The 27,393-nt window shown below is 41.8% G+C and overlaps 2 protein-coding genes across 3 annotated transcripts; both read left to right on the plus strand.

The window, feature by feature from the left end:
• The first annotated feature begins 1,222 nt into the window (after positions 1-1,222).
• CALR (calreticulin) lies at positions 1,223-13,709 on the plus strand. Its single transcript, XM_044443676.1, has 9 exons — positions 1,223-1,410; positions 5,363-5,464; positions 6,696-6,899; positions 7,547-7,641; positions 7,893-8,102; positions 8,310-8,423; positions 9,147-9,290; positions 11,716-11,808; positions 12,603-13,709. The coding sequence occupies exons 1-9, from the start codon at positions 1,323-1,325 to the stop codon at positions 12,798-12,800; spliced, it is 1,248 nt and encodes a 415-aa protein (XP_044299611.1). The 5' UTR covers positions 1,223-1,322; the 3' UTR covers positions 12,801-13,709.
• Positions 13,710-14,952: 1,243 nt separating this feature from the next.
• RAD23A (RAD23 homolog A, nucleotide excision repair protein) lies at positions 14,953-27,329 on the plus strand. Of its 2 annotated transcripts, none has more exons than XM_044443678.1 (9): positions 14,953-15,121; positions 18,268-18,429; positions 18,740-18,930; positions 19,715-19,770; positions 20,415-20,542; positions 22,752-22,827; positions 23,048-23,178; positions 23,985-24,149; positions 25,549-27,329. In XM_044443678.1, the coding sequence occupies exons 1-9, from the start codon at positions 15,050-15,052 to the stop codon at positions 25,660-25,662; spliced, it is 1,095 nt and encodes a 364-aa protein (XP_044299613.1). In that variant the 5' UTR covers positions 14,953-15,049; the 3' UTR covers positions 25,663-27,329. The 2 variants fall into 2 exon arrangements, with proteins under 2 accessions (XP_044299613.1, XP_044299612.1); XM_044443677.1 differs by having other exon boundaries at positions 14,957-15,121; positions 19,736-19,770.
• Positions 27,330-27,393: the final 64 nt, after the last annotated feature.

Raw genomic sequence — 27,393 nt, forward strand, 5'->3', positions numbered from 1 at the left:
TTGCCACACCAAGTCCAAGGTTTAACAATCCCTGGTATTGTAGCTGCATGCATATCAGGAATTCAAAAAAGGCATGATCTATCCACTTGAAATCTTGGAGAGCCAGTGAGAGTAGGTAGCAGTGATCTAAATGGATAGATTGGCTTTCCTGGTAGGAGGCAGCTTCCTAAACTGGCTTGCCTTGTGGTTCCACAGCCATTTGAACCTCTGCCTATCAGCTGCTGCGAACACGAGGTTGGAGCCATTGTGCTCCTATGCTGCTGGTGAGCTTTCCATGAGGGAAAGGAATGCTGGACTAGATTTGGCTTTGGCCTGATACAGCATAGCTTTTCTTATGATCCTGAAGGTCTCCCACCTTCAAGCTCTCCATCTCGCTCTCTCTCAACTCCTGTAGCATGAAATAAAATTGTGCTAGCCTTTAAAACCCTTCTGTAAATACTTTTTGCAGAGTTATATTTCAATCTTGCATTTCTCTCATGCCTCTTCGGAAATTCCTAGGCATGCCTCCTTTTCTTCCCTATTAAAGCCATTTGAATATTAAGGGCGTCATATTCCTGATTAAGGTTGGCATTTTTTGAATTTTCAACAAGTTTAAAATACGTTTTAAACAAGACAAAGCTATCTTCTTGCCGCTCCCGGATACTTCAAAACTCCACTGAATCAGTTCCTTGAAATGGACTTAGATCTGTCTCAGTTTGAGGCAAAGTAATCTATTTATATAATTGCTTAGGTTGCTCAACTGCAGATAGAAAGGCTATCTGAACTTCCATGTGCCAATCTTCCCTTTGATTTTCCCCAGCCGTTTCTGTGCAATAACTTACGGACAGCTTTGCTTGTGCGCATGAGCTGGGCGAAGCATGTCTTCCTGAGTATTTTTCAGTAACGCATTGACTTGCATACAATGGAATGGGAACTGAGTGGGCGTAGGGAGCTTGGCTTGAACTGCCCCTTTAAAGTCGCTGGGCTCCTGTTCGGTTGTGCAGAAAAAAACGATGACGCACGCATGGCGGAGGGGAGGAGGTGTCTCCCCCTGAACGCGTGGTTGTGCCTCATTGGCCAGGCCCGTTATCCAATAAGAAGCAGACATCTGGGACGCCAACGTTCGGGGGAGCAGCCCAACCTGCCGTGTCACCGGCGGGCCAATGGCAGTACCCGTCAGGATTGGGACGAGCAATCAGCGCGCGGTAAGGGCAGGCGTTCGACTAAGCCACTATAAAAGAGGGCGAAAGCAGTTCGCCGGCTGCAGTTGCTCGGCCGCTCTTGTCAGACTGGGGCTGTGATCGTGCTTAAGGAGCCAGGCAGCTCTAGCGATCGGGGGAAAAATGCGTCCCGTGCTAGTCATCTGTTCCCTGCTGGCTCTGGCGGTGGCCGGGCCTGCCCAGTACTTCAGGGAGGAGTTCGGGGATGGAGGTGAGGGGGCTGTTTCGGGGTGCCAAAGGAGGGGTGGGCTGCTGTCCTTGGGGTGGGGTGGTTCTGCCTAGTAAAATGGGACTGATGTATGTCTTGGTTTCTATAATCGAGTGGGTGGGTCGTTTATTGTTTGAACTGAGTGCAGCATTTTTCTACTAAATTAAAATTAAACTGTAGACTATATGGGTCTATAATTTGAGCAAAAGATTAGAGGCAAGGAATGAGTGGATGGGGACGGTGCATAGAGTCAAGGAGTGACGGAGTGAATGGCGGTTGAGGGCACGCAGGGCTCTTGGTTCGTTTTTCTCTTTTCCCCTCCCCCGCCATCTTTGATGGGGGGGGGCTTCGGGAGGGCTGTGGTCTTTTTGAGAAACTGCAGAAACAGGGCATCGGGTGTCGTGACGTAGATGTAGGTAGTCTCGTACTTTCCGGATGTTTTAGATAAAATTCTCAAGCTCCAGGAAACATTGGTAAGGTTAGGGGTTCAGGCAGTTGTAGTTAAATATGTCTGGAAGACACCATAAGGTGAATATTTGTTACAGTGTTACGTATACGATATTCTAGCAATTCTTAAAAGAGCCTTGCACGGTAGGTTAGCATTATTCCCATATTGCAAGTGGTTATGTGGAGGCTAAATGAGAGGTTTTAAGATGAACCGATGACTTCCTGGCAAAAATTAGGAGATTCTTGACCTTGCTTAAGCCCTTTCTAGCCTCATGCGCTTCGAAGGCTTGGAGTCAGTCTCGAGCATTACGATCAAGGCTAGCAGGAGTTGTGCAAAATACGTGGTGCATTCGGGGCCTTTAGGGGTATTTGGACCACAATTCCCAGGATTCTTATCCAGAAGGACCACTGACTGAGAATTCTGGGTGTTGCAGTTCAAGCGTGTCTGGAAGGCCCAAAGTTGGGGAAGGCTGCTCTAGGATGTAGTGCCAGAAAGGAAGGTTGAACCGTATGGCCAGGAAGCAGCATGCAGTGGGTTTAAAGGGGGGTATTTTTTAAAAGAATATAAATGGCTATTATCTTCGGGCAAAATAGATGTATAAGAAATACTCCTCCTTGGAGGAGGAACTCTGAGAAGGGTACAGCCATAGTATACTCACATTTTTTGAAAGGAATTTAAGATTGATTTTATCTTAGAGTTGTGATTATTAAAAGTCCTTCTAAAGAGGTGTTACCAAGTTTGATGGTGGTGTAAGAAAATATATTTGGGGAGGATACCTTGCTTTATGTGTGGCAGAAGATCCTGTTGTGTTTAGTCTAGACCAGCAATGCATCAGGGACTTGATAATTAAGCTATAAACAGTGGGGGCCATGGGAACATAGAGCGTGGACTAAATAGATCATATGGGATATCAGTAGAGCACACAGACCGCCCCTTCCTGGAATATCATGAATGACAAGTGTGGGCTCCTGCAGTGTGAACAATTTAATAACTGAATAGCTGCTATATTTTTTCCTACTAATTTATAGAAATACTCCGGCTGCTTCATATGATAGCAGGTGGCATTTATCCAACATGGTGTATAGCTTAAAAAGTAGAACTAGGCTTTATAAAATAAGTTGGGGGCAGGATGGATTTAAATCGCTAGTCAGTAAGACTACGTTTGTATCATGGTTTTCTACATGATTTGCATGCCTGCCTGCCTTACCTGTAGGTAGAGGGATGTCATTAAAATATTTTCAAACTGGGTCTCTTTTATGGCCTGCTGCCGATTTTGTCCTCCAGGAAAAAAAATAATAAGCCTCAGACTCAAAGGCTTGTGACTTATTCAGCTCAAGGTTTCACTTTCATTTTTACTGCTTGCCCCTCCTCCCTCACATCTAGCTGCTTGTGCAGATTCATTCCACTCCCAACAATCTTACTCTGTTCATTGAAACTTGGCACTTAAGAGGTAAGATGTTGAGCCTATGTACATAGATTTGGAAAGAAACAGTGGGATGGAGGCCTTTTTTCCCAACTCTGTTTATTTTGTAACATTTTTGCTGTAAAGAAGAGGCATGCTATCTCTGCAGACAAATTGAGTTTGAGAACTGTAAAGCCAAGCATCTGTGATGATAACTTCTAGATAGAAGAATTGCCCAATAAACTGACAAATTTCTGGAAGTGCATGACATTCTGAATGGATACATGGAATTTATTTACCAAAGAATGTAAACATTGTATGAATCTATAGCCACATGCTACATAATTTAAAATAATCCTTATTTCATGATGAATAACCTTGATCTAAAATGTATCTTAAGTAGAAAACCATCTTTAGATTTTTCCTGAAGAAGGCATTTTATTAAAAAATTTAAAAAATCTGCATTAAAGTGATTCAAATCTTACAAATTTATTTTAAAAAATCATTGGATTTTATGTACCCTGCTGGAGGGTAATAGCAGTACTATTCATTCAGTGCCAGTTAAGATTAGCTGGAAGTAGTGTACCTCTGTTAAGGGTCAAGTGTTGTGCATTAGAGCCTTCCAATAGGTTTAAATGAATTAAAAATTGACAGCTGAAGCTGCTGTGGTCACTCATGCTCTTAACATGCATCTTTATTTTAAATTATTAATTGGCTTTTGCTCCAAATGGAATCTAGGGAAAGGTAAATGCAATGTTTCTTTATTCTTGACTATAAAGATCTCTTAGGCCAGGATTAAATCCCATTGAACACAGTAGGAATTACTTCAGAGTAAATGAAAGCATGTGATCGTTCTGCTAAGCTGTTCGCTGATAATCAAAATACTTCTGGATGTTTTATATTGGCCATGCAGTTCCCTAACGTAAATGGGAGTGGTGACCTTACTTGTATAGTAAAATAAAGTTTGAATATTGCTGTTCTGCTGGTCTAGCACACTAGAAACACACCTAGTGCTATCCTATTCCTCTGTGAGGGTGGTCCAGTATAAGAAGGTGATGAATAGAACTCTGACACGTAGTTTATTCTGCTTAGGATTTGGCAGACCACTTTTTGTCATTAAACACTTAATAGCTGAGATGGTGCACTGCTGAAAGACCAGATAATTACTGAAGAAGTTCTAGTTTATGTCTAAGTTGTTTTGACCATGCTCAGAGTTTGCTTGTTCTCACTTGAATTCTGCTCCTTCCTCTAAAGGGCTCTGGGCGCAATGTGCATGGTGGCTACCTACTTTATACTCAACAATCCTGTGAAGTAGGTCAGACTGAGAGCTACCCTGGAAGGGAAGTCACAAAAAAGAGATAACCATTCAGTATAACAATAGGACAAATGATGTAATAAATAAAGCAGCATCAGCAACAACCAAGTATACATCCGAGATGAATCACGTTACTAAAACAGATTGGACACAAACTCAAAGATCAAGATTTAAGTCCATGAAATGCTCCATTTGAGTCTCCGAAGTGGAACCTTTCTTCTGAGTGTACAGAATCCATTACCTGTTTGAAGTCATCTTAATTTCATTGACCATATTGGGAGGTACTATGACTGATAGATTGTTCCTTAAGGTTAGCCTGAGAAGCCATAATTTTTGCCCTAGGTTTGCCATTGAGCATGGGATTGGACTTGTATAGCACACAGAACAGTAATCTGACATGGTCCATCAGTCTTCTCCAAGATGCTACATGGCATCAGCTAGGGAAAGCATAGACTTATATCACACTGCCTTGCAGTTTAGCTTGCTTCAACTTGACTATTAATTTTAAAATAATAGGATGAGCTTTGGTTTCTTTAAAAAATGATGGTTTGAAGGGGAAAAATTGAAAAAAATAAAAGCAAACTTGTATAAAGTTACAGTAGGCTAGTTGCATAAAAAAATCCTTGTTGGGCAAAGAGCAAAAAAACAAAAACGGGGGGTTTAAGTTGTACCAGAATTAATTTTTCTCTGTAACCTCATAATAAAGTAGCATTGATACAGAAAGTGTTCTTGTAATGCACAGTAGTTCATTTCAGCTCTTCAAATTGAAACACTTATTTTCTAACTTCAGATGCCTGGACAAGCCGCTGGGTGGAGTCAAAGCACAAATCGGACTATGGGAAATTCATCCTCACAGCTGGCAAATTCTATGGAGATGCAGAGAAAGACAAAGGTGAGGTCATGTGGTGGAGAGTAATATACTTGTAATTTAATCACAAGTAGATTTCTGAAGCTGATGGTGCATAGCATTGGACTGTCCGAAACACACTGACTTTAATGGACACAGGCAGTCCACAGGGTACATATGAGTTCCATTCAGAGAAAATGGACATTTGTCTTTGTGATCCAACTTACACATAAATGTGACATAGTTGTCCCTTCATATTTGTGGATGTCGGGGACTCAGGACCCCCACAGCAGTGGAAAAACCACAACTCTGCCCCCCCACCCCATCTCACCAGTGTTGCCTTTTTGCAGCAAGGAAATGCTGGAGAGATTTTCTTACCCAGATGGGTGGGGCAGGAAGGCATGCTTTGTAGGCCTCCCTTTACCCTTTCACTTACCCTCTCTATGGTGATGCTTTGGAGGCTATTTCTCCTTTTCCTCCTCTCTCTCTGGTGATGACAGTTCCCTGCAGTAATTTTTAAAAAATTAATAGGCTGTATGGTAGCTTATAAGTACAGGTAGTTTGTAACTCAAATGTTCGAAACTGAAAAGACTACCTTTATAAGCAGCCTAACTTATTTATAGTGTCTTAGTTTCCGAGTCATTAACTTACACTTCATTGAAAAGTATTGCTGTGTTCAGAGTTGCTTCTCATTACAGCGTAGTGTATTTTATATATTCTTCAGCCAGGCAGTTTAGAATGGTTTATTGATGCATTTCGGCCTCTAATGTGAAAGGTTGCTCCTGTGTTGGAATCCAGAAACCTTAGCTTTCACAGATCACTTTTTTTAGTTTAGGGGACTTGAGCCTCAAATCTGTGAAACAAATCCAGACTGCACTGGGTCCCAGTGTGGTCTACTGTGGTTCCTAAGAGAGCCATACTGCATTTCCCCTGATTATTGATTGTTTTGATCAGCTTTTGTACAATTTTTCCCATTCTGGAAGATTGGAATGTTTCTTCTAAGGCTCAGTTGCTGGCACTAAGAACTTTTAAGTACTGGTATTTCAGGCTTTGCCTTTGCCGGTTCTGGTTCCGGTTATCACTGGAACACAGGCCTGGAGAGCTTTTTCAAAATTAATTTGGCGCTCAAGAGTGAAAGAGGGTCTGAAATTACTGTGGGGTGGAGGAGGCTTTGAGTAAAGGGCTGATGTCATCAGATCAAAAAGTAACTTGTAGTTCTGTGTAACAGTATCTCTGTCCTCAGTGGAGGGCTTAACTTTTTGTCTAATCTTCTCAGGACTTCAGACAAGCCAGGATGCTCGTTTCTATGCTATTTCTGCTAGATTTGATTCATTTAGCAACAAGGACAAAACCCTGGTGGTGCAGTTCACAGTGAAACATCAGCAAAACATTGACTGTGGAGGTGGTTATGTGAAGCTTTTCCCCTCAAGCCTGAACCAAGAAGACATGCATGGGGACTCTGAATATAACATTATGTTTGGTGAGTACTTGCTTAGAGGGCAAACATGACTTGAGCATTTGAAGTTAACCTGTAGGATGTATGTTTGGGAAGCAGAGGTCCCCCAAAGATGGACATGCCTGACTACTTAGGAGATATTGGAGATGAGCCTTTCATGGTAGCATAGTATTGTGTACCACTTGTCAGTAGCTAATTTGGTCCAGCCTTGGAGTGGTTCTTGCATTTAGGAATAAGACTGTTCTCTTCCCTGTTAGCAGGTTAGGTTGTGTGATAGTGAACTTTTTGGCCAAGGGGTAGGCTCCCATGTATTTCCCTACATGTATACACACTTGAAATTCTCTATTTGTTTTCATCCCACAATGCATGCACTTATTTACAAGCATATGCTCTGTTCATCAGTGAGTTCATGGAATATTTGTTCTCTCAAATAGGATTTTTTCCAAAGCCTAATTGCTGCACAGTGGGGACAATAATGGGACACTGCCAGCTAAAGGTTCCCCACCACTGGATTAAGCATTTTTGTTTTCTGCTAGTAGCAGGCTAAGGTTGAATGTATACTGCTGCTATGCTCCTTAATGTCTTCTTGAAGCAAGGTGCTGCATTTCATGATGAAGCATGAGTTCTGTTCTTCAATGGGTCTTCCTGATGCATTTTTGTCTTTAAAATAGGTCCTGATATCTGTGGCCCAGGTACCAAGAAAGTTCATGTGATATTCAACTACAAAGGCAAAAATGTCTTGATCAATAAAGACATCCGTTGTAAAGTGAGTATCCAGAGATACAGGGGAGGGAAGTCCTCATATTAGTACTCAGGGCAGGTCTAGAGGAGATTGATAAAAATGATGAGGGGCCTGGAGATTTTGATGAAAGATGGAAAGAACTGGGATTAGGTAGTAATATATTGACCATCAGGCAATGAATGTACTGAGGAAATGAACTCTAGGAAAGAAGGAAGTTCTGGTTTGGCAAGAGAAAAGATCTGTTTTCTTCCAATTGAAGCTGTTTCCTTTGACAGGATGATGAGTTCACCCATCTCTATACCCTCATTGTCCGTCCTGATAACACATATGAAGTGAAGATTGACAACAACAAAGTGGAGTCTGGCAGCTTGGAGGATGATTGGGATTTCCTGCCTCCCAAGAAAATTAAAGATCCAGAGGCAAAGAAACCAGATGATTGGGATGAGAGGGCGAAGATAGATGATCCTGAAGATACAAAACCAGAGGTGAGAAGGTGGTAGTGGAGTTAAACAATTTGTGTGATTTATACAAGCACAAAGATAGGTTTTCAAAGCAGGGGAGATTGTTAAGGAGCAAAGAGTGACACTGAGCTGCAACTAATGATCATGTGGAAAATAATTGGAGGGTAATAGTCATCTAGTGGGAGGATTTTTTTATCCAATGTCTTGGGTTTTCTCAATCTTACTTAATAGGACTGGGATAAACCAGAACATATTCCTGACCCTGATGCCAAAAAGCCTGAGGACTGGGATGAAGAGATGGATGGGGAGTGGGAACCACCAGTAATCCAGAATCCAGAATATAAGGTAAAAATGGCTTGAGTTGCAGCATTTGGTTTACTTCAAAAAATTAAGTATATCATCTTAGAAGCATTTGTTACATTCTCATGTGTAAACTTAGGCTAAATTACTTGAATGTGGAGATGATCTTGAGGGTGGACTCTGAAATGTGAAGAGGGCCTTTGCTCACATGGATTTTTCCCTTAGTGTACAGTTTTGTTGAACTGAATTTCAAGTTTTTTGGTGGAATAGGGCCTTAGCTGCTGGACGTGAGTGAGGGGGAAAAAATCAGATTGGTTTTTTTGGATCTTTTCAGCAAGATGGGTAAATATTGCTTCTTAAGGCATCACAGAAACCACATGTGGAACTTAGAACTGCATCTAAGAAATATGAAAATAGGCTGAAATGCAAAAACAACTGCAGCTATCTCAAGAACAGAGAAGTGGTAGATTTAGCAGTGGTGGTAGAGAAATGTATTTTCTAAATTGTCCCCTGTTACCTAGGCTAAAAGTTTCTCTCCCACTTTTTTCTCTTCTCTTCCTCCCACCCAATTTAATTTACATTGTTGGTATGTCTTGCTAAACTCTTATGCTTATTGACCTTACAGAGAATGTAATCCTAGATACTAAGCCACATTCTAGTGTTGTCTATTTGGCTCTGTTTAATCAACAGTGTTGATCATCGGAGTGTGCAGTTTGAAATTTCTGTCCTTGTGGCTTCTGAATTTTCAATTTCAACATTTATTTCCAGGGGGAGTGGAAACCTCGTCAAATTGACAACCCCAACTATAAAGGAAAATGGATCCACCCTGAGATAGATAATCCTGAGTACACTCCTGAACCTAACCTGTATGCCTATGAGAACTTCGGTGTCATTGGCTTGGACTTGTGGCAGGTGAGGCCATAGAAGGAGGCCAACAGATTGATACCTTTTCTGAAGTGTACCATAAAGCCAGAAGTTGAAAGATGCAATCTATATATAAATTCTGTTCCTCCAAATAGCTAATAGTTCCTCGGGACAATACTTTAAACACTTAATATGACAATGTCAGAAAATAGGTTGTATTAGACTTGTGCTTAGAGTAGACACACAGAAATGAAAGGGACAAGTAAGCCATTACTAACTTGGAACAATTGTTCAGTGGATAAGCTTTAAGTGACTAGATTTCACCAGATGCAGATATAAACAAAGTATATTAAACTATAGAGCACAGATAAAACAGTGTTTGCATAAAACAAAACCACCCTTAGATAAGGATGCAAGTTACCATTGGTTTTTCTCCCATATTTAAATATATTCTATGTAGGAACTTTTTATATTATAATTTCTATGTAGAAATAATAAAGCAAAATGGGAGATACCCTATTTATGAGTGAGCACATATGCTCCAAATGCTTTATTCTGGGTTGGTCATTTATATTCTAAAGATTTGTTTACTCTCAGTGTAATTTTGTTAACTATCCAGTTTTCTATGTAATTTCTATATAATTAAGGCAGATAATGCACCTGTTTTAATAGGCAGTATGTCATTATCCAAAATCAAAGTACTGTATGTGATTGTCCTCTTTCAAGACAATATATATCAAGAATTGCTATCAGTTTTTACTTAGAGCTTATGCTTCTAATGTTTAGTTATTTGGGCCATTTTTAAAGCAACCTATATACCTGCCCTACCTGAGAAAAAGACATGGCTGGAAAAAGAACAGAGAAGGACAACAAAAATAATCAGTGGGTTGATCTGATAACACTTAGAACCCTAAGGAAGCTGATAGTTAAAAGGAAGTACTTTTTAATAGAGTATATAGTAAACCTGTGGAATTTGCTGGCACAGGAAGTGGTGATGGCTGCCAGTCTGGATGGCTTTAAAAAGAGATTGAACAGATTCGGTCTGGATACTGCAACTGGTACAGAATAGAGCTGCCAGGCTGCTGACAGGGACCACCCATTACTTTCACATAACGCCGGTCCTCTACCAGCTCCACTGGCTTACACTTGAAGTCTGGGCCCAATTCAAGGTGCTGGTTTTGACTTACAAAGCCCTAAATGGCTTGGGACCAGGATACCTGAAGGAACAGTCTCCTTATAAGCCCTCATGCCCCTTAAGAGCTATGGGAGAAGCCCTGCTTCGGGAACCCTCTCTAAGAGGTAAAAAAAAAAGTCATCAACTCGGAGTAGGGCCTTCTCTGCTGTGGCACCTGGACTCTGGCATGTACTTCCCAGAGAGGTACACCTGGCGCCAAGTTTATACTCTTCGGCACCAGGGCAAAACCTTTTTATTTAAACAGTATTTTAAAATTTGACAGCTTTCAACCTTCAGTTGCTCTGATTGTTTTGTGATTTATTGTTTTGTTCTGTTCTACTTATTGAAACTGTTTTAATTCTTTTAAATAATGAAAGCTGTCCTGAGATCTTGTATAAGAGGGCGGCATACAAAAGCTTTTAATAAATAAATTCACATGAGAGGAGGCTATGTGCTACCTCCTTTAAAAGAGGGTGCATGCCTGCAGGCTTCAGTTGCTGAGAAACTGGGCAGGAGGATGTCTTGCACCTGCCCTGCTTGAGGGATTCAGTGGAGAGCTGGTTTGCCACCATGTGTACAGAGTCCTGGACTAGATGGACCTTTGATCAGAGCTGGCATGGCTATTCTTGCATTAAACACATTTTGGCTTATTGAAAGTGTTAAGTGCCATTGCTGTTGAGTGTGACTCTTGGATAGTGGAAGGTTGAATCTTCAGGAAGGGGTTGACTCCTTTCCTTGGAAGGCAGAGCTAAACTTTCTTGCATGTCCTTTCCTAAGAGGAAGAACCCCTTAATATTTTGCTGTGTCTTCGAGGAAATGGCAGGATCATTAGCTTGACTCTCAGCTATAGCTGTGGAGCATGAAAAAGTGGACAGAACACTGCCTCAGTCATTAGGCAGCTGTGAAATGGTTTAGATTTTGCTGAATGTCCCTCAGGGTCTACCTGGGCAAAGGTGAGGATATACACCTGTCTGGCAGAATGCCTTCTGCAGTGAACTGTAACAGTCCTATGGTAGTTTTGGAAATCATATTTTTGGCAATAGCCACCATTAGGAATTGGACCTCTTTCAAAAGCACTTTCATTGTGTTCTGTAAATGGTGTTGGTGACAAAATAGTAAATTAAAAATTTTAGTGATCCAGCTGATGGTTGCTTATGAAGAAAGATAGCTTCTTAAATGGCCCATTCATACTAGGGAGATAACGTTGTATGACGTGATTGAGTGTGCGGTGCCTGACAAGCTGTCAGGACATCTAGTTTAAAGTAGGATGGTTGGAGCTCACTGTTGTATTTCCTTCAGGTCATGTCTGGCACAATTTTTGATAATTTCTTGATTACTGATGATGAGAAACTAGCTGAAGAAATTGGCAATGAAACCTGGGGTGCCACTAAGGTGAGACATTTATATTTTTCATACATAGAAAAGGGTCAGCCCTGCTTTTCTGCTTTTCCAAATTCCAACTGTAATTTGTCTTGGTCAACTACAAGCATTGAATGTAAACTCTTATCTACAGCAGCTTTTGAAGCATTGTGAGGGTGGGTTTGGTGGAAATCCCATTGTTTCTGTAAAAGCATGCATGAGAGATCTTGATTTTGAATGCTAAATTTTTAATCCTCCGTCTTCAAAAGTTTTGAGTATCTACCACTCCTATAGGTTATGGCAAAAATGACTCTTCCTGGATGCTCACTGCAAAACACCTCTGATTTTCTAACAGCAGTGTGTTCAAATTGACATTTACTGTTCTACTTTAAAAAAAAATACTTAGTAGTTTGTGTAATCACTTGGTGGAATGGACTAAGGTTCATTCCTCTATTTCCAGTAAGAGCTGGCTAGATTCTAATTAAGACAAAAGTGCAGTGTATGAAGCTGATCGCAGTCCCCCTCATTTTATCTAAAACTGTTTGTATTAACTTACGGGTTTTGGATATGGCGCTTCAGTTTTAGCTTTTCCAACTAGTTGGTAGATTGGTTTTCCATTATGTTGTATTTATTCCAAAGGTATTTTAGGTTAGTAGTAATTGCCACAGATTATGCGTTTTATGAAGTTGGGATATCATGAGAAGGGGGCAGTAATACTCTATAATTATTGAATTACTACTAGTTTTAGACAGTTTATTGCCTAGCTTTGCTTTACTAGACTTTTCAGCTGGTCTTGATTCAAGAATGTGTCTCTAAATTATTGCTAGGATGCTGAAAAGAAAATGAAAGAACAACAAGATGAAGAACAAAGAAAGAAACAGGAAGAAGAAGACAAGAAGAAGAAAGAAGAAGAAGATGAACCTGAGGGTGAAGATAATGAGGAGGAGGAAGAGGAGGAGGAGGAGGAAGAGGAAGAAAAGGAGGAAGAAGAGGAAACAGAGGGTCCACTGAAGGATGAGCTGTGATTTGGGGTTGTTGGGTTGCTTTTGGCTTGAGCCTTGGCCTGGACCTGTACCATGCAGTCTGCTTGGTTTGAACCCAGCTAAGGAGAAGGGATAACAGTAATGTCTCTATGAGACACAAGAACTTTCTTTTTTTATTGGTGTGTTTGTTTGTCTTAACCCCTTTCCCAGATCCCATCAATTATTCATTCATGTGTGTAGAGGGGAACTAGAACCTGCATCCTAAGAAGGCTAATTGTAGGAATACAACCGTTTGAGATTTTGAAGGGGGGGAATATGCCATTGATCCTGTTTTTTTTTTTAATAACTACTTTTTCACTGAAAGTTCATTTCCAGTGGCCCTTTGTAAATGGATATCCAAAAAGCAGAACTCCTCTGTCCTTTTGGAGCTTGTCTTTACCCTCTGTAAGATTCAGGGAGCTTTGGTTTTCATATTTGGGTGGAAAGGTAAGACTTGTTTCTGCCATGTCTCAAATGAAATTCAAGCAGCCAGTATTGTATGCCATGTATAAGGCCAATAATCCTATCATCATAGGAAGAACATGGATAGTAGTAGTAGCTGGGTTCCTAACTGCTGCTGTACACATCAGACAAATCAATCTGCTTCATTTTAAAGTACCAAGATGCAAACTATTTTTTAAAACCTGTTTAGATGGCCTCTCAATTTTTAGCCTATTCTGGTGGGAGTGGGGTCATTCTGGAGCTTTTGCTGGAGGATCAGTGGGGGTGACTAATTTCTGCTTTGTGTTGAAAGTTGTCTTCACAGGGAGCAAGGGATTAAAGGGGGGGGTGCTTTGGAGGCCAGGAGGCAAGAGACTATAACACCACAGGGGGTCATCTCACTTGTTCACATGTGAATGTATGAAAGATTGAAGAAAATTTCTATTAAATTAAACATGTCTGGCCCATAAACTGACTTTTGTGTCTTAATTGCTTCAGTCTGGATGGGAATTGAAGTGTGAGCAGTCAGTTCCTCTCCTGCAGCTTGTTTGATTTTGTTGGCAACAGAAACCAGACACAATTCAGCTGTTTTCATCAGTGTATTGGATGCTAGGAAAAAGTCTGGATAATGCGAATTTCACAAAGCTGTGCTTTGCCCAGCCTCAACTTCAGTCTTCATTTGTTATGAGTGGCTGCTGAGCAGAGAATAAATTCCTGTCCCTGAGAGCTGGGACATGCAATGCACTAATAATTTACAGATAGTTGCAACTACAATCTTGTTTCTGGGAATGTCTTAACTGTCAGGCCTACTTTTCCCACTAGATTAAACAGTCTGTCAGTTCTTCTGTAAAATAAAACTCGCCTGGGTGACAATGAAGTGGTTGGTCCCAACATAATGTGATAGAAGTACAGCCGTTTCATATTGAACTTGGCCATATGAGACACAATTTTATGCTTTGGAAACAGGTGCACAAATTAGCTATTGAAGTACATTTTCCTGCGTCTTCGTCAGAACTAGTTTTAACAGTCCATTGAGACTCAGACTTTCTAGGTAGCTCTGTTCTTCCTTACAAGTGATTAAAATGTGATCGCTATCCAGAGGAAACAAGTAGTTCAGATGTGAGTGGGCAGTCTCAGGTAGCAGCAAAGATGACTCCAGTTTAAAAGCACTCTGCAAAAATGTTTTAAATACAAGATGGCAAGATGTGGAGATTGGGAAGCCTTTGGTAGCTCTTCGATGTAGTTTAAGGTTAGACTAGATGCGATAAAACAATGTGGATCATGGCTGCTGTGTAATGTGAACGTACCTTTTGCAAAATCTTAAAAGGCCAACTTGGTTGTAAACCCTTATGAATTCTGGGTATTACTCATTGGTATACTTTGGGTTACCCTTGTTTATATGCAACAGTAGGTAAACCGCTTAAGAGCTACGCTGGAAACTACTGTCGTTTCCTACCGGTGGCTACCTTGCGCATAACAGCTTCGTCGATGTACGCATCAATTCTTGAATTTCCGTCCTATTAAATACACGCTGCAGCGCAGGGCGCTGTTCACTTGCTGCACTTTTTAGCGCCAAATGGAAACTCTGAGCAAAGCAGAAGCTACGCGGGGCGAATACGGTCCCCACCTTTCTCCGTCTCTATGGTAAAGTGCGCTCGTTCCTTTCCCTGTCACGTGGGAAGGGCCTAGTTGGGAGCGGAAGCGGCGCGACAGTGCGATTAAAATGGCGGCGGCGTGAAGTTGCATGTTGTTGTAGCCCCCCCCTCCCCCGAGTCCGTTGGGAGGAACCTTCAGTTGTTGCCGCCGCCGCCATGGCGGTGACCGTCACCCTGAAAACCCTGCAGCAGCAGACGTTCAAGATCCGAATGGAGCCTGACGAAACGGTGAGCGGCGGCGGGCCCTACTCCCTCTCTTTTTTCTTCTCCCTGACCCTTCTCCCATCTCAAATCTGCAGGCGCATGACTTTGATTCTTGCTTCCACACTGTTCTGTTGTAGCAAGAGTCTTTCGTATTTGTTCAAGATTACTTTGTAGTCGCATCTTTGAAATCCCCTTGTTTTCCCGTTGGGGAGAATCACACACACGTTGTGCTTTCTTGCACAGTGATCTTCAGCTGTTTTGGACTCGGGATCCCCCTTGTTAGCACGACCTACAGTATAGGACCTGCTGTCCACAGAACGTATAAAAAGAAAGCTAGAAAGCAGTCCGCTTTTCCCACTCCTTCCCTCTGTCCACCCCCACACATAGCCCTTGTTATATGATACTCTTAACGTGTTGCTGGCCACTGCTGTACAACTGAATACCTTCATGCTTATTTCACTTAATTTTTCATTTACTATATGGCTCTATAAAGTAAAAACAGTTAACATTGGTGCTTAAAATGGGGCAGCTCCTATTTTCTCTTTCTGCTTCCTCCTTGCTACTTTCTGCAAGTGAGCTGAACACATAAATGCTTATATTCAGCATAAGTTATAGATCTATTTTTGGTCAAGCATAGTGTTAAATCTTTTATTTTAAAATCAATTGGATCTTTGCCCTGTCAGCATAATCTTGGAATTCTGGCCAAACAATTTAAAGTCTTTGGGATTCCTAATCCTGGCTCTCCAGTGCTAATCAGAAGGCTACCTCTGTCTCTGTTATATCTTCCTGTGTTGTAGTATTATACTCATTTGCCTTAATGAAGTGAGGCCTACATTAATCAGATATTAAAGTAAATGATATCCCTTTATATTGTGTGTGTAGTCAGGTGCACATACGTGAAGTGAAGAATTGCTTATTGTGCCTTTGCTAACCTCAGCCTGTTGTGAGTCAAGAGGCATGCCATCATAAGTCAGTGGCTTTGAGTTTGTGCCAGTAAAATACTTCAAACTACTTGGGTAGTTCAAACACCAAACTACAGTGCCAGTTGTTTACCCAGTTGTTAATCTGTTCTTAATGTTCTGTTTTGATTTGAGTTCTAAAATTTGTTATGATTCTGAACTGATCTTTTGGTAATATACAGAAATGTTTGTTTTTGCACAAATGGCACAGTTCTCACTTTGGTGTTGTGGGTACCCAAGTTTCCATGTATGAAATCTTCTAATATCGCAGTTGCCCTTCTTAAGCAGAGATTTCTCACCTATTTTTAGGCAAGATAGCAGTGCCTGGTGTCAGAACCTTAATGAGACTGAGAATGAAATGATTGCGAGCCACTATGATGACCTGGCGCCCATGTATTATTTCTGTGCTTCAGAGTATTGAGCAGTCTAACTGGAATTCTCACACACTATCCCAATTCAGTCTGAAACAACAAGCATGAGGAATCACCAACAATGTAGAGTATAAAAGTGGGCTGCTCAAGAACAGTGCCTCAAGATCCGCATTCAGCAGTTCACACCAAGATCTTTAGCATCTGAATTATTTGCCATAAATTCTAACTTCTGTTTTTCAGTGGACGAGGGAGTATGCAGGGCATTCTGGACAAGTGCTATTGTTCTGTCTTGGATGATATGTACTTTCATGTGTCTCTTCCCTATCCATAATCCTCAGGTCTTGCAGCGCTACAGCAGATGGTCATGTAGAGTTTTTAGTAAGAGTTGTGATGGTCACTCCTTCTCAACATGCCCTTTAGGCAATCCAAAGGCTTAAGATTACTCTTTTTTTCTACTTTGTGTCTAACTGGGGATTGTTTTTAATGATCTGGTTGTTCTGAGGTAACTCCACATTCAGTCTGTCCATCTTTTATTATGCTCCAAAGTATAGTAGCAAATGTAAGAACATTTAGTATTTGTTCTGTGAGTGGCAAGAAGGGTTATCTGCATGAGTTCTGGTGGTCTGAAGGCAAGTTACAAACTTTTTGTTTGGAAAAGTTTCATACCTTGGCCTCTGGACTTCCTCTGACATGTATACCTTTAGAAGTTGGAACTCTTACTTTTGTTGAAGGAAACAATGCAAGATGTATCAAATATGTTTCTTTCAAGTGAGAACTGTTTGAAAGAAAATACCACATTTCTCTTTGCCATACCACTTGCTAAGCTAACTTTCCCTGTTCAAAATAGAAGTTGAGTGAATGACTCCTGAGATTCTGAGAGAAGTGGAACTGTAGCTAGAAGGAACGAAAAAACTGTACTTGCCTAAGACAAGACACATCCACCCAGTGTTGGATGGATGTTTCACCCTGTTCAGATACTTACAAATACTTGGTGTGGATTTATGCAAGAGATCCAGTTCCTATACTGCAGGGCATATCAACCTTCTCCCCTTGCTGCTCTACTTAATCTGTCTTTGAGAAAGTTCCTAACTCAAATCTAAATTCCAGTGCTATTTCTGACTACCTATATTGCTGGCCACATGACCACGGAGACTGTCTACGGACAAAATGCTGGCTCCCTCAGCTAGGAAATGGAAATGAGCACCGCCCCCAGAGTCAGACATGACTGGACTTAATGTCAACGGGAAACCTTTACCTTTACCTTACCTTTATATTGACAGAATGTTGCTTGTGCTTCTTATCAATGAGGGACTTTAAAAAGTTTTAATTTGTATTTCTAAATCTTCCAAATTCTGCTGAAGCAGAATTACTTCTTATTAACAGATGATGCCGATGGTAGTTTAGATAGGCTTTTAAATCAAGTTTCCTGAGGTGTAGGGTTCCACTGCAAATGCAGGAATGCAGTTCATTCTCTTGAAAGAAGTTGTGTACTCTCTTACTTGTTATTCTGGAGGCCCTAGTTTCCTTTGGGTGTAGGAATAAAAATGTTGGAATGACCATGGAGTAGGTGTCCACCTTGGCCTTTTGGGAAAGGGGGCGGCACAAGACAGGTCAACAGGTTCTGATTGCCTAATGGTGCTTAAAAACCAAGGCCATTCTGAAGCCATTTCTTACCAGTAGGAATTAATACAGTTCTCCAAAGAATAACAGGTATGAAACCACATTGTTGAAGGATTGGGAGGGCGGTTCTTTTAAGTTATGTTCCTCTGTGCTGAATGGGGAGTTAACAGTGACCTCTTGAGGACCATCTGTCTCATTAATAAATGCTTTTGTCTCACAGGTCCGAATTCTTAAGGAGAAGATTGAGGCTGAAAAGGGCAAGGAAGCCTTCCCAGTATCAGGCCAGAAGCTTATCTATGCTGGGAAGATCCTGAGTGATGATGTCCCCATCAAGGAGTACAAGATTGATGAGAAGAACTTTGTTGTGGTGATGGTCACCAAGGTATGGCTAACCAAGCCTTTGATTCATAGCTATGCTTTTCCTATGGCAAGGGCTGGTTGTGCTACAGCAATTCACCTCTGTTGTGGTGATGTGCTGGAAAATGTACACTTTGAAAATGTTTCGGATGGTCCAGATATTAGTCCAGTAGCTGCTCCAGGACTGGGAATGGGGAGCCAGGAAAGTTGATCAGAGGCAGGTTGCAGCTGGTTCACTAGTAACTTGAAGGCCAGTCTCCTTGGCTTACTGCTGTGCACTTTCCGTGGGGTAGAAATTTATTGTCTCTCCTCCTAAGGCTTTTTTTCCTGTTAAGAACAAAACAGGCTCAGGAGCTCCTGCACCCTCCCCCAGTGATGCAGTGCCCACCTCAGAGCTCTCTCCATCCTCTGGGCAGACAGTCCTGCCTACAGCAGCTACTATTTCACCCCCACCAGCAATTCCATCAAGTGATGAAAAGCCTTCTGAAGAAGCAGTGACTATTTCCTCTTCAGAATCTGTAGTTGGGTAAGTTCACTTTGCTCCCTCTCCATCACAAGCCTCAGTATTTGTAGGTGACTGGAGTGATATAAAGGAGGAAGAGATTTTAGGCCCAAGAAGTAACAGCTGGTTCTGAAGATAGGAGAAATTGTAGCCTCATTGTTTATATTTTGGGCTGTTTGAGTAACCGCGTTGGGGAATTAAGGGCTTATGTAGGCGATGCTTAGGCATAGAATTAGGCCAGCTAGTAGTAGGTTAATGTGTTCCTTTGGCTATAAGATTTTGTTCTAAGTTCTTAATGGGGAAACTGTACTTTTATATGTGACGCGTCGATTGGTTTTAAAAGCAGGACTGCAATTCCCATAGCAAAAACCCACCATAGAAGTGGCTTGTGTCCTTTGCACAGAAAGGAAGTATATGGTCCATTGACCTCTGGTAGGGTCTCAGCTGTGAAGAGGGTGAAGGGAAAGTTGCAATAAGTCTATACAAGCACATGATTTTGTGGCAGGCTGCCCTCCTAGCCACTGTTGCCTCTTAGCATAGTGCTTTGAGTCCAGCAGTTCCACTCTGCTCCTCACAAAGGCATACCCTTGAATTGTACTGGTAATACAAGCACAGCAAATTTCTATGGTGGTGATGACAATCTTTAGATGTAGGTATTGCTTGCTGATCATGAGTAATGGGAATATGAGAGTGTGTGTGTATGAGAAATCACCCATTCTCTTGATTAGATCATCTTTGGCTCTTAATTTTCTTGTTAATTTCCTTGCTGGAAGGACCCAGCTACTATTTCTCTCTCTTAAATTTGCAGCTCTGTTCCCTCTTCAGGTAGCGTGGGACGTGAAGATGATGCAGCCTCCACCTTAGGTAGGTGAGCGCCTTTCTTCTGCTTGCTATGGGGGAGAGCTCTCAGCTGCTCTTTTATGACTGAGGCCATTCTACCCCTTTCCTTGACCGCTACATTTCCAGTGTCCAAGATCCATAGCTGGCTTCTTGAGCACAGGAAGGCGTCGCTTAGGTGGTGCTGCCCTCTGATGGTCACCACTGGTTAAAACACTTGTGCCTCTGCTCTGTGGATGGAGAACCAGCATACAATGAGCAATTGGTTTTCACTTGCTATGTTGGGATCCTGAAGTGGGTTGCAGGCAGAGAGGGAAGAAAGTGAGTTCTCTATGGCAGGTGGGAGTTAAAATCCCTGAATCTAGAAAGGATGAAGAAGAATGTTTTAGTTAAAGCTGCTGTTGGACAATTCACTTCATCAATGGAAATAGTTCAGTGGATCTCACTTCAGTCTCTGTCACTGATATCTTGGAAGCTGAAATCCCCACTGGAAGGTTGAAGCAGCCTGCATGACCACCCTTTGTGGAAGTTACAGAGCAAGAACGGCCAAAATGGCCTGTTGCCTTCTAGTCAAACCGCCTCTCTTGTTCTCTTTCCCCTATGCAAGAATTAGGTAGAAACAGTAATGTCAGAATTTTCTTTAATGCAAAAGTGTCTTCTTCTGTTTCCAGTTACTGGCTCAGAGTATGAGACAATGTTGACTGAAATCATGTCAATGGGATATGAGCGAGAGCGGGTGGTGGCAGCACTTCGGGCCAGCTACAACAACCCTCACCGAGCTGTGGAGTACTTACTAACGGTGAGGAGAATTGTTGGGCTTGTCTTGTTTCCACCTAGATAACTGGGGTTGTCTTCCACTTCTATGATAGGTGTGTGATTTTGGCAGTCTTTGAAACCATACCTTCCTTTCATTTCACTACGTTGGTAAACTTTTGGTGTTTTTGGCTGTCTGCTACCACATTTCTGTTTCTGGCTTGAATCGCTTGAAAAAAAAAATAGGATCAAGCTTTCTGGACCATGTCAGACAGGCCCCTTTGAAAAGTAACCACATAGTGGGTTTCCAGCTCCATGCACATCCCTTAATCCCATGTCCTCTCCACCAGAATGATACAGAAGACTATCAGGTGTCAACCAAAGTACTTGTGTGTCTCAACACATGTACAGGTAGCTGATTAGCAGGAAGGATGCCATATGTCAGGGCTGACTCTCTTGAGTGGGGTGCAAAAAGGAGGGTTATAGTGTAGCCTTTCAGAACTTTAGTTCTGCATTAATGCCGTGTGATGTAAGCTGACTTAGCTTTGTGCTTTCATCATTATTATTTTTAATCCTCTCCTCCACTAACCTCAGCCAGATTGTAGCAGGCTGCTGAAGTTCTCTCCCCTCAACAAGTCCCTTGTGGCATTCTTTGTGGGGGAACTGCCTCAGCAGATTGGGTTTAGTTCTTGCTGCAGAGACATCTGGTCTCATTATGAACCCATAGAGAGTGTTGGTAATCTGTTCTGTTCCAGAGAGAGCTGATCTTGATTGGAAGTAGCAATTGGTACTCTGCGGCTTGGGGTATGTGGTAAAACTAATTTTTCCTTGCTGCATGGCAGGTCACTATAGCTGCCTGGCTTTCCTTGTACTTGATGTCTCCTTGTGCTGCATTTGGGAGAGGCTACCATGTTACAAATGGTTATCTGAGGCCACTGAAAATAGAAAGGAAAAGAAGAAGATATGTGAAAAGCCTGGGACCTGTTGATTTGCCTTTTAAAAAAAATATTCTTTGTTCAACATTCATGGAACAAACTGGAAAAGAGAATTTGCAGTCTCACAAAATTTAAGATCAAAATGAGAGCAATTAGTAAATGTAAGCAGATGTTTCCTTTGTTGCATCCCATTTGCCAGTCAGAGACCTCACACTCCTTTGTGACCCAGAGCCTTTGGCTCCTTGTATTCCCAAAGGTCCTGTGCAGTTATGACCCCTTCGGGAGTAGGCATGCTCTTGAGGAGTACTGGCACTTGGGCCAGACTCTATTAAGCCAACATTCTCTGGTCAGAATATGGTAGCAGTACTTGCAGAAATGGATGGTTTGTGATTTTATTCATTCTTTCATCATTTGAGGGATGAAACATAATAATACAAGAATGAACAAAATGAATAGGCAATAGATGTGATGGAAGTGTGACAGGAGAAGAAAGAGGGAAGTAAAGAGAGCTGGAGCACAAATTTTCTCCTCTCAGCATAAGAAGCTCTTCCTACCTAGTTTCTGAGCCAATGATAGAACTGGAATTCAGTTTTGAAACAGTCTGAATGAATTTCCACAATTCTGAACAGAAGTGATGTGGGATACAAAATTTTATTTGGGATACTGAACTTAATTAGTGTGTCAACAGTTTTCAATACCGTACTTCCTCTTAAATTTAAACCATGTAAGAGAAGTAAATTTTATTCTCCTTATTTTTTTGCAAGTATTCCAATAAAAATGCTGTATAATATAAAATTTAGATTGCATTAAGTCTTTGATTCGTCCCCTTCAGATAATAATCTCAAGGGCATAAGCTTTTGTGATAAAAATAACATTGGCTAATTTTTAAAACTTTGTTTGCTAAATACATGTTACATAAGCATACTAAATTAGATTCAGATTCTTTTGGGCAGTGGGCAACCCATGGCCCTCCAGATGTTTTAGCCTATAACTTAGGTCAGCTGTTGCCAGCATAGCCGTTAATGAAGGGTGATGGGAGTGGTAACCAAAACATCTGCTCTAGGATATCAAAATATTTTCTGATGGAAGCCTATGCAAATAAGCCTAATTTGGTTTGGAATTTTTCCTAAAAATGTTTCTAATTCAGAGTTCTTTGGAAAATGCACTCCATTGTCCACCAGTATCCTCAGTAATGCAGTCCATAACAAATCAGTTGATTCAGTCATGGGCATGTGCTATTCTCTAGTCACTTGTACCAGTTGAAATAGGTGCTGGAGGATGGAAATTGTTCCATTAGCTCTGCTTTCTTTAACTTTGCAGGGTATCCCAGGTAGCCCAGAACCAGAGAGTGCCCCCATTCAGGAGAGCCAGCCTCAAGAGCAGTCAGCACCAGAGGGTAGGTTGCCTTTCCCAACTTCCTGGAGTGGGTAGTCTTTGGGAAGTAATAAGATAACTAGGCCTAAGGGACTACTGTCTGGTGTGGTGGGAGGATGTTGTCCTTAGCGGAAGACTTAAAGGCTCATTCACTTGTACATTCTTCATACACCCCAATCCTCTCTCATGTTTGCTGTCATTTTGGTTGGGTGCCTGCCATTATCACCACTTCGGGCCAACAGGAGAGAATCCTCTGGAATTTCTACGAGACCAACCCCAGTTCCAGAATATGCGACAGGTGATCCAGCAGAATCCAGCCTTGCTCCCTGCCCTGCTCCAGCAGTTAGGCCAAGAGAACCCTCAGCTGCTGCAGGTAACTGGAATGACTGGGCCTTGTCAGTCAGTGGGGCACAGCACTGCCTCAACCCTATGAGTCGAAGTTATATGGGTCTGGGAGAAATGTCTGGGAAGGGACCCCTCAGGTAAAGTGCAGGAAGTATGTTGTAAGCCGCCCCGAGGCTTCGGCGAATGGGGCGGCATAAAAATGTTTTAATAAATAATAAATTTAATAATAAATAAGTATGTCTCCTTGTATTCTTGTTTGGACTGCAGCTGAACTAAGAGGCAACCATAGCATAGATGTCTACCTTATCCCTCACTAGACAGTACTTTGTGCACAGTTATGTACCCTGTCTTGTTGGCTGTGACCAGTAGACTCTTGCCCTACTTTTTTGGATGGGTCTTTGCTTCCCAGGGCTTCCTCCTTTAAAGGATATTGTCATTCTTCCTGCCTCAGCTTCCTGTCCTTGTTTTGTCTTAATTATACATGGATAAGCTCAAATTGCATATGCAGTTTGTGTTGGAGCTCGGAAGGAGGATCATGAGGAGGGCATAGCTGAAGATCAATAGCTAAGGCTTGGGGAGTGAGATGCAGGAGGAGAGGGCAGGGCAGTTCTCTCTTCACGCTTCCTACCATGTTAAAGACTTTCCTTGAAAATCCTTTTGTGATGTCGCAGGAGCTCTATTACAAAGAGGATTATGCATGTGCATACATTTGTAAACTATTCTGAGAATAATGCGCTGAGAAAATGTTATATAAAAATCTTAAATATTTCCCCTTGTTTTCCCACATGCACAAGCAATACTTAGTTACACTTATTCCTCCTCTTCTTTTTCCAGCAAATCAGCCAACATCAGGAGCAGTTCATTCAGATGCTCAACGAACCTCTGGGTGAAATGGCTGACATCGCAGATATTGAGGGGGAGATGGGTGCTATTGGGGAAGAAGCCCCTCAGATGAATTACATTCAAGTCACGCCTCAGGAAAAAGAAGCCATAGAAAGGGTAAAAGTGCTGGATTGGGAGTAGTGGCCTGGGTCAGGGTCAAGAAAGGGAAGAACCCAGGGCACTTCTTGTTCTCTCAGCCAAGAGCTTCTGCTCACTGGGATTGTTTTGGAAGACATGGAGCTTCCCTGTGTGGCATAGAATGGTTTTGTGGCTAGAGCAGTGGCTCTACTTGTTGCTTTACTTTTTGTAGCAAGATGTCATGGTGGCTAGAGTTGATGGAATGGGACTCGAAATTCACCTTGTCGGGGGTCTTAAGCACACCCTGTGCATGCACAAGAGCCTGCTGACAGCACCAGAGCTTTATGGCCACTAGTACCATTTGTTTGGGAATATATGATTGGAATGTGGCCTCTGAGGATGCAGTGCTTCTGCTTTTTGTTTTTGTTGGACAGGTATGGAATGTGTGGGTCTCCAGATGTTGTTGGATTGCAGTACTCATCAGCCCCAGGCAGCTTTGGTGAAAGATGATTGGAGCTGCAGTCCAAGTAACATTTGGAGGGCTACATGTTTTGCTCTTATCTAAGACAAGCTCATTGTAGGTAGGGTTTTCTATATTTTTCTCCCCCTTGCCCCATTGCAGTTGCAGAACCTTCAGAAGAACTGTTACAGTGCAGTTGCATTTAGAAGGCTACAAATCCCCTCTCCAGGGATTTTAGATCCAGAGTGGTGCATAATAATTTTTTAAAAATAAAATAAATAATCCAATTTGGTGCCAAGGAGAGAAGTTTTCTTCAACTACATTATTCAAATCAACATTCTAAAAGATAGACATCCATATATCGCTGATCACTTGCACCCTTCTAAAACTGCTATTAGACACATACAGAATTTGGATGGAGTAGTATTTTGGAAATGAGCTGGATGCTTACAGGAGGAAAACAGGAGAAATTGGAGTATTCCAGATGTCAAGAGGCTGGGAGAGATGGGCAGCCAGGGGGAACCACTGTAGCATGATCACTGGTGCTGCTTGTGCTCTTCCAGGAGAAGGTGTAGTTTGGGAATTCAGATACCAAATCAGATGTCATATCCACCAAATCTGCAGAATTGTGGGCAGTTGACACTTGAGCTAAACTTACAAAACAGCAGCTACATCCTCCTGCTCTATCTCTTGCGGTGAGGAATATTGCAGAGTGGTTGTGGTCCTTGTCTTGGTATTCCTGCCTCAGACAGGAATTGTCTGAGGTCTCTCATAAGGGGCTGTGCATTTTCTTTACATGGGCCATTCTTTGCCGTAATTACTGGCAGCTGGTTCCTTATAAGAACATTTATATTGCAGGACACCTGGGGTTAGGTGTTGCCTATTAAAAGATCTTTAACTTTTCTTTCTCTACTTTCTCTCTCTTTCTCTTTCTCTCTCTCTCTTTTCTCTGTGATTGTCTGTCTCCCCATCCCACAGTTAAAGGCCCTGGGCTTCCCTGAGAGCCTGGTGATCCAGGCATATTTTGCTTGTGAGAAGAATGAAAATCTGGCGGCCAACTTCCTGCTGAGTCAGAACTTTGATGACGAGTGATAAAGGAAAAGAGTTTTATATAAAATCCTCTATATAAATATTCATTTATTTAAAGGGGCACTACTAGGGTTGGGGGTGGTATGAATTTAGAATGTCCCAGGCAAATTACTGGCTGGAGGAAAATACTCTACCTTGGAAGCTGGGCAGTTGGCGAAAAAACAGAACAAACAGACCTTCTCCCACATACTCCCCTAAAACAATGCCTGCATTTGATCCCAGGTGCATCCCATGACAGTCCTTGGGCTGGCAGGCAGGATGTTCAGGGGAAGAGTGAAACAGCAGATGGGTTCTGTTGGACCTTCTCCCATCTGAGGGGATTGCGTATGTTCAGGCAGATTGCTCTTTTGTTTGCAGATTCCATCCTCCCACTGCCAGTGTACACTACTACAATGACTAAATATCTCTATGCCCATTGGCTAATTCTGTCAGTAGTATTATCCCCTTCAGTTTCCACCACTGCCCTTTGAAACAAGTCCAGCTGTCCATCCCTGTTCCAGAGTGCTCCATGGGTGACTTGCCTTTCAGTGAACATTTTGATAGTTCTTCCTGCATTGAAGAGGCTGTGCTGTGGTGGAGGAATAACTTGTGATGATGTACAAAACTTCAGCACATTTCTTTACTCTGTCTTTCTCTGTTAGGCAGCCACTTACCCTCTACTTGCAGCTTCCAGACACTGTCGTTAAATTCATTCTCAGAAGACATCTTGGAAGTCAGGGCCGGAGAACAGTTGCACTTGGATCCAGCCAGATTCAAACACTGAGGCCCTTTCACTGTTTAAACTTTTCCCTCTTCCTTTGACATCTCAAGTTTTCATCCAGCAGCTCTGCAGAACTAGAGATGTGTTATGATTGTCTTTAAAGTTTCGATTCTTAAGTAAGGTTAAACTTCCATATAAGATTGCTTAGTATATTTTGAGATTTAACATTAAAATTTTGGAACCTGCAAGCCTAATGCAGCAGTAAAAAGAGGAATGGGTATTTGCAGCTGAGTCTCTTCCTTGGAGCAAAAGTCCATTGAATGAAACCCCATTTTGAAAGTGTTCTGTATTGTGGAGGTTTTACAGAAACTAATATTTTCTAATATGAACCTGTTCAAAAGATTCTTCTATTTTAAAGACCATTTTTCTTTTCTTAAAACATTAGCTGGGATACAAATTTGTGTATTAGACATTTTGCAGATTTTACTTTTTAATTTTGAAAAAAGGTAAAATTAACAAATTTGCACAAACATTCTTTATAGGAAAATGTGTAAAAAAAATCCTTTTGGTGTACTTTTTAAAAACTTGAGTTTGAGCTGTGACTACACATGAGCATATCCTGATTAATCTCAGAAAAAGGCTGATCTAGTCTATGACTCTCAATCCCTGGCAACCAGTGGAATTGGTTGGGCAGGTATGAAACTGCAAAGTCTCCCCAATTTAGGTCAATCATCACCTTTATGCAGGGGAGTTGGTAAAAGTTGTTTGAGTTGAACACCAATAAAACTGTCAGTTATCATCTTTTAAATGCCAATTTCCTTTGATAAACCATGAAATTGACTGTTGCCTCTCTTCCCAGCACCCCGGTAACAAACCTGCCTGGGAGTCCCACTCTTTCCTCAGCATATGCCCTCTCAAAGAGAACCAGAGTATTGCCTCTATGCCTCAAAAATAAATTCTGAAGCCATAAGTTACTGCTAAACTGTGTGATATTGTTGTGTGACGATAACTGACAGTGTGCAATATGTTTTAAA

Source organism: Varanus komodoensis, unplaced genomic scaffold (assembly GCF_004798865.1).
Source record: "Varanus komodoensis strain SLA01 unplaced genomic scaffold, ASM479886v1 scaffold42, whole genome shotgun sequence".
NCBI lineage: Eukaryota > Metazoa > Chordata > Lepidosauria > Squamata > Varanidae > Varanus > Varanus komodoensis.